We start from the raw sequence: 6544 nt of genomic DNA on the forward strand, positions 1-6544 counted from the left end.
GCCTATACCCAGAGTGGTTGGGAGTGGTTGTAAAAGCTGAAGGGTATGGCTCTGTCAGATGCGGAGTATTGAATGGCAGTAAGTGCAGCTTTCCCTTTGTCCTTGGTCGTTAAACTATCCAGGGTGTCCTTCCCTATTGACATAGATATTTTTAGATGTTTTCCAGACTGTTTCTGTTCCGTTTTTGTCCTTCCTTCTAGGGGGTCCTCGGACATGCCGAGGACCGAATCGTCCTCGGCTGCGTCCTAGGACTATTTTGTACTTGTATTACCTATCCTTGGATATAATCCTCCTCGGCTCGGGCCTTTGGGCCCCAATGAACAAATGGGCCAGGGCCCTAAATTACTGGGCCCCACAATAGTCATGGTCAAAATTATTTTGTGACAACTTGATTTCAAATTATTCATGGTCAAAATTTTCAAGTAGTTACTTACTTAAGTCAAGAAAGATATTTGATATGATAATCGACATACGATTATAATTTCCATTTGAGAGCATCGCAGCAGGTAATTCCATTGTCTATAGACTAATATAGGTAATTCCATTGTCATTGAATTTGAGCTCTGATATCAACAACAATGAACTAAAAATGAATCTTATCATAACGTACAATTTTACAACACCACTCATGGGGCAATTAATATTGGTTTAACTCCCACTCTCAATTAACTAACCTTGGATCAAATTTGCAAATCCTTTTTTTATTATTTACAAACGAAGGTATTTAGATCTCTCTTTGAGTAGTATCCAATTATTTCATCAAGTACTGTATGTAGTCTCCCGTCATAACAGGCACACCTTACCTTGACAATTTTGGTACCTCTCCTTTGCTCATCTGCTGAAGCCTTATATGTCACGCACAAACAGAAACAACAACATTGCATGAATGGAACTTAAGCAATTGTGTACTTTTTTTCCACAGACGACCGACCTATTTTATTTAGGCCAAGCAAGCCACTTTGATAGGACAATACTTTAATTTAATTCGTACCTAAAAAATTATATGATTCTGAGATATGATCATTGCCCTCTTTGAAATTGTATAGGGACTACGAAATCTTGAGTTTGGAACGTGACATTGCGTTCAGTTTTGCATATTAATGTTACTACAATTTGCTTTTTCTTTTTGACTTTTATTTTGGCATATCTATTTGTCTCTCTTTATTATATATAATATCAGTAATATTCTCATAGTCTCATACAATGCATGTGGAGAAGAAGAAAAAAAAATCACAAATTGAACAAAAAAATCATTAAGTTGAAGCCTACCGTGAAAGACCAAACTTTTGTTAATTAAAACTACATAAAATTACGGATGATGATTAAAGTAATTTAAACAAATATTTAATGAAAATTCTTTCAAACATTCCAAACCTTTACGAAAGTTTTTTTGTTGGTCATCAGTTGAAAAAGGTGTAAAATAAATGGACAATGATATTGTTCACATGACGAAAGGAGGAAAAAATATATATGGAATCCTCTTGGCACTCTAATTGCATATATGTTTATTATATACTATGTGATTAGTACTATGCCCTATGCGATGCACGAATTAATTATAAAAACTCATATATATATATATATATATATATAAAAGCTAAAAATAAATAATTTAATAAAAATGAACAAAAACTAAATAGTAGAGAAGAAAGTACGAAAATTACTTAAAATTTAAATGGTTGGAGCAAATAATGTAAGAACAAGTTCTTATTAAAAAAATAAATTATTAGATTATTTATAAAAAATTTAATGATTGAATTTTAATCATATCAGTATTTTAAAATTTTAAAAACTTTGGTAATAAAATTTCACTAAGAGTAAACTATGTTAATAAAATCTATATCCATTTATAGTGTATTACATGACATGTTGTATGATATGTATTACTCACGTTGAGTCCCACACAATGCAAGCATGACATTTAAGACCCAAATTTTATTTTTAAAATTAAAATTTATGGTAGATTGTTAAAATATTATAAAATAAATAATGTAATTTCTATTAAATTTAAAAAAAAATTAGTATTAGAATTCTGATTGGGATAGTTTTTTTTAAACTTCTTGAAACTTTAGTAGAGTTTTACACAAGCAAACTAAATGAAACAAACAAAAAAAAAATTTGGGAGGTGGTTGGGGGGGGGGGGGGTTGGAAGAAATTACATAAAAGTATCCTAGGTTTTTAATTTTATTAATTAAAGTCCAAAATTTAAGAAATTGTTTCAATTTGAATCTTATGTCAATTTCCATTTTTTATTGTCCTTATTCTAGGTACAAAACAGAGAAAAGCATGAAACCATTAATCAAAATATGCGTTTCACTTAGGGCTTGTTCTTAAATCAATTTGGCAACCGCTGAACAAAGAGGGTAGAGAGATAAATCTAAGTCTAGAGAGAAAATTTTTTGGCTAAAGTGAATAAATGATTTCCAACAAACAGAAGATGGTTACTTATATGGAAGACAAAGTTTTATCAACAGTTTCTCTTCTTTTTTTTCCTGCTCCATTACTATATAGAATAATAAAAATGAATATAAGAGATGGACAGTGACTTCAAATTGAATTTCATATGTCTAGAACTTTAATCAACAAAATTAAAGTCTTGAGACTTAATTTGAAATACAATATAAACTTTAGAAACTTTTAGTTTTATGTAAGTTCTCCCTTAAAATAAGGAAAAAGGGAGAACGTCTAAAACACAACTTTAATTATATGGTAAGTAATATGATGTGTCCACTTAATGTATAAGAAACCACTTTTATGATATAATATAAGTACATTATTTGAATGAAATTCCATTAAAATAAAAATCTTATTCCATAGTCCATCCAAAGTACAAAATAAATTTGGGCATTTCCCTATCTTAATTGCCTTGCGCATGTTTTCCTCACCCCAGAGAGGTGATGAAATAGTGATAGGTTTTGGCATTAGCTCACCTTCTCTCGAATGTGTATATATTTTGATTATTATTATATTTAATTCAATCCTTATTTAAAGATATATATATACTATTTATAATTTATTTTTTATCGCATACTCTTATCATCTCTCTCTCTCTCTCTCTCTCTCATTGAACTGTCTTGCTTTGTTGTCATCCTTAACACAAACGCATGTAATTTGTAGACACGACTAGTCTAGACTATGATATCAAGATCAGAATTTAAATTTAAATTAATGAATCCTTAATACTTTTCATACCTACGTATTTATAAAGACACTTTAAACCAGTTATCATTCTTTTCAATAAAAAGTCATAATTCATTTTCTGCTCCCAAGTGAGTTTGGTTTCCCCTGTGCCCAGCTCCCTTGAGAATTGCTTAAATTCAGACCTTTAGTGCTTGGGGCGCACACACACACACGTGTGTGTGTGTGTGAAAGAATGGACCATCATAGTTATCTAGATTTCTAGAATCAATGGGCACACAGATTATAATATTCCATTCCATGGGAATCAAGAATTTTAATGACTAAAGAAGAATGTAGGTCTAAAAGAGAGAGAGAGAGAGAGAGAGAGAGAGAGAGAGAGAATCTGCATTTGAAAACATAAACTACTCTATTACAGAGAAGCCCTCACCATCCAATTCCTTTCAAAAGAACCAAATCACAATAAAATACAACTTGTTTTGGAATACAACACCAAAAAGGTGCAATATGAAACGTGTAGAAAGATGGAGAAGGAAGAGAAAAGGAAGAGAAGCCAAATAGCACTCAATTTCGAAGGGAACCAAATCAAACTTGAAGAATGAGAAGAAAAATCTCAGTCAAAGTAGTCAGACTTATAATACGGAAACACAATCTAACATATCATATGATAAAGAGCTTCAAGATTGTTGATTTGCTTTCTAACATATATTCCTATATTATTTTTTTGTGTGATTTACTTTCTATTAGATATATTCACCCCCTAGGATTGTCCAAAAAATCAAGCAAAAAAGAAAAAGGAAAGAAAAAACAAAAAAAAAACAAAAAAAGGTAATAAGTCAAATAAAGAAAAACTGGAGAGAGCCCATGAAGTTCTCATGTTTCATATTATTCTCTCTCTTTACAATCTGATACGTTATTAATTATAAAAATGTAATTCAAACATTTTTTATTATGTCGGTGAAATGTAAACAAACATTTTTTATTATGTCGGTGGAATGTAACAGATCACAAATAGCGTTTATTTTGCCACATTAATTTGTAAGACTTTTATAGTAAAGTTGATAATAGTTAGCATTTTTATTTTCTCTTTCTCTATATCTCTCTCTCTCTCTCTCTCTCTCTCTCTCTCTCTCTCTAACTTTTTCGTTTCTTTCTTTTCATAACAGCCCATTTAACAATGAAACAGCAGATTCCCAATCATCTCCTCCACTCTATAGGAAACACCCATAATTACACCCAACAATGCTTTTAACTATATAGAAACCTGAGCTCCTGGAGCTACCCAGTACTTTTTAAATTTCGTCTTTAATTTTTCTTTATCTTCTAATTATATATACCCATCAATCTCCATCATCTTTTTCTCCCCTACCCACCATATATCATCTTTTTTTATCTTTCCTTCCATGATGGATCCCTCATGCATACCTTCTTCTGTCAATGGCTTCTACAACTTTCTCAACCAAGGACTCGATGATCTTGATCGATCCTTGCTCTCTCATGACTTCATGTCAACCCAGTTCCTTCAAACTGTGCTCTCTTCACTAAGATCCTTTCATTCCCAGTTAACCATTTTGGTTCAAAAGCTTCACTTGCCAATAGGTGAAAAATGGCTAGATGAGTACATGGATGAAAGTTCAAGGCTTTGGGAAGCCTGTCAAGTACTTAAATCTGGTGCTTCCGGAATGGAAAATTACTATTCAACTGGTGCCAATATAGCTTCCTCCTTTGATGGTTACCACCATTTAAACCCTCAACTTTCACGTCAGGTTTGTGTTTTAAAAGTTGGCACATCAATTTGTAACATTATCTCAACTGCTTAAGAGTGATATGCACATGTATTTCTCAAATATATTCAAATTTGTTTTCAAACTTTTAAAAAGTTGGCGCATCAGTTTATAAGGACTTACTCGATGTGCACATGTATTTCTCCAATATATTCAACAACAACAAAAAAAGTCAATTTTATTTTGTTATGATTTAAGTTTATGCATATATAGGTAGTTGGGACTGTATATATTATGATTTATAATAATTGTGTACAATTTATGCATAGGTAATTCGAGCTATAGGTGGTTGCCAAAGGGAAATTATAGCGTTGGAAGAGGATAACAAGAGCTTGATGGAAACAAGAATTCAACCACTATCATTATGTTTCAATGAGAACATCTCAACAGTATCAAAGTTCAACGGGTTCAATGGTTTTCGAGGTGTTCTTTATGCAATGAGAAATGTTAGTTCATTGCTTTTGATGATCTTGCTTTGTGGACTAGTTTACTGTTGGCCTGCATCGATGTTTTGCCAAGGAGGGTACGAGGGAAATGCTATATTTGGTTCAGCTTTCATGGTCTCAATTCAAAGATTGCAACAAAGAGTGGCAAATGAGATAGGTCAAATTGAAGGGCAGCCAGGAATTTTGCTATACGAGTTCCGGGAAGCGAAAAGCACCATGGAAGAGTTGAAGCTTGAAATGGAGAGGTTTTTGGAGTATGAAGCTGAGGTTGACATTCAAGAAAGGGCTGATAGGTTGAAGAATTGCTTTGGGTTGTTGAGATGTGGGGTTGAAACTATAATTGGACAGCTTGATGATTTTTTTGATGAAATAGTTGAGTGGAGGAAGAAGCTTTTGGACATGTGCACTCATAGGTAGAGAGAGAGTTTGGACACTTGAGCAACCCTAAATTGAGAGGAAAAATTTTAAAAGAATTTAAAAAAAAAAAAAAGTTCATAACCAGTGCACAAATCTCCCACTCTTCTAAATTGGCATTAATCTCAACCATCTCTCTCTTTCTCCAATTTTTTTTTTCTATCTCGAAGTCAAAAAGGTCCTATTCAGTGCACAAAAGTCCAGCTTTTTAACCAAATTGAAACTAATCTTAGTGCCTTACCCTTCTCTCTCTCCCCCTCGCTCTATCTTCTTTTTTTCTTTTTCTTTTTTTTTCCCCTTTTATATCTTCAAGTCACTTTGTTTTGAAGCTACAATAGTGTTGAAGCACTGAGATAGCTTTGTCAGAGCATACCCAGAAAGGAAAATTCTGAAGGAAAGAGAATGTGATACTTTGCTTTGAACAAAAGCAACATTACTATCCAAAGGAACAAGAAGAATATTAAGACAACCAATAGCTAGCTTGAATGGAAAGCACAATTTTCATATCCAAAGTCAGATTCTTCTCCTGTTAGAATGAGAAGATAACATAAATGGAGTAGAGAAAATGATGCTTCTTGTTTGTCCCACTGTACCAGATGTCACAGATAATTAAGTATTTAACATGTATGAGGTTTGCCAGAATTTTCTATGAAACAGTTTGAGAGTTACTAAAAGCACTTTAATTTTATAATATCTTCTTGTAGCTCTCTCTCTCTCTCTCTCTCTCTGCCATAAAATAGGTACTGTTTCACTACTTTATGG

The 6544-nt window shown here is 32.5% G+C and overlaps 1 protein-coding gene across 1 annotated transcript; it reads left to right on the plus strand.

Moving 5' to 3' along the window:
* Positions 1–4347: 4347 nt before the first annotated feature.
* Positions 4348–6544, plus strand: LOC115963226. The gene is made up of 2 exons (XM_031082158.1): positions 4348–4904; positions 5192–6544. The coding sequence occupies exons 1-2, from the start codon at positions 4542–4544 to the stop codon at positions 5783–5785; spliced, it is 957 nt and encodes a 318-aa protein (XP_030938018.1). The 5' UTR covers positions 4348–4541; the 3' UTR covers positions 5786–6544.

This window comes from Quercus lobata, chromosome 2 (genome assembly GCF_001633185.2).
Source record: "Quercus lobata isolate SW786 chromosome 2, ValleyOak3.0 Primary Assembly, whole genome shotgun sequence".
In the NCBI taxonomy this organism is placed as follows: domain Eukaryota; kingdom Viridiplantae; phylum Streptophyta; class Magnoliopsida; order Fagales; family Fagaceae; genus Quercus; species Quercus lobata.

Excerpts from the sequence above, each read along its gene's own strand:
- LOC115963226 (XM_031082158.1), top strand. The coding sequence starts at position 4,542 with ATGATGGATCCCTCATGCATACCTTCTTCTGTCAATGGCTTCTACAAC. Across the intron at positions 4,905-5,191 it reads ACCCTCAACTTTCACGTCAG|GTAATTCGAGCTATAGGTGG; the intron begins GTTTGTGTTTTA and ends ATTTATGCATAG.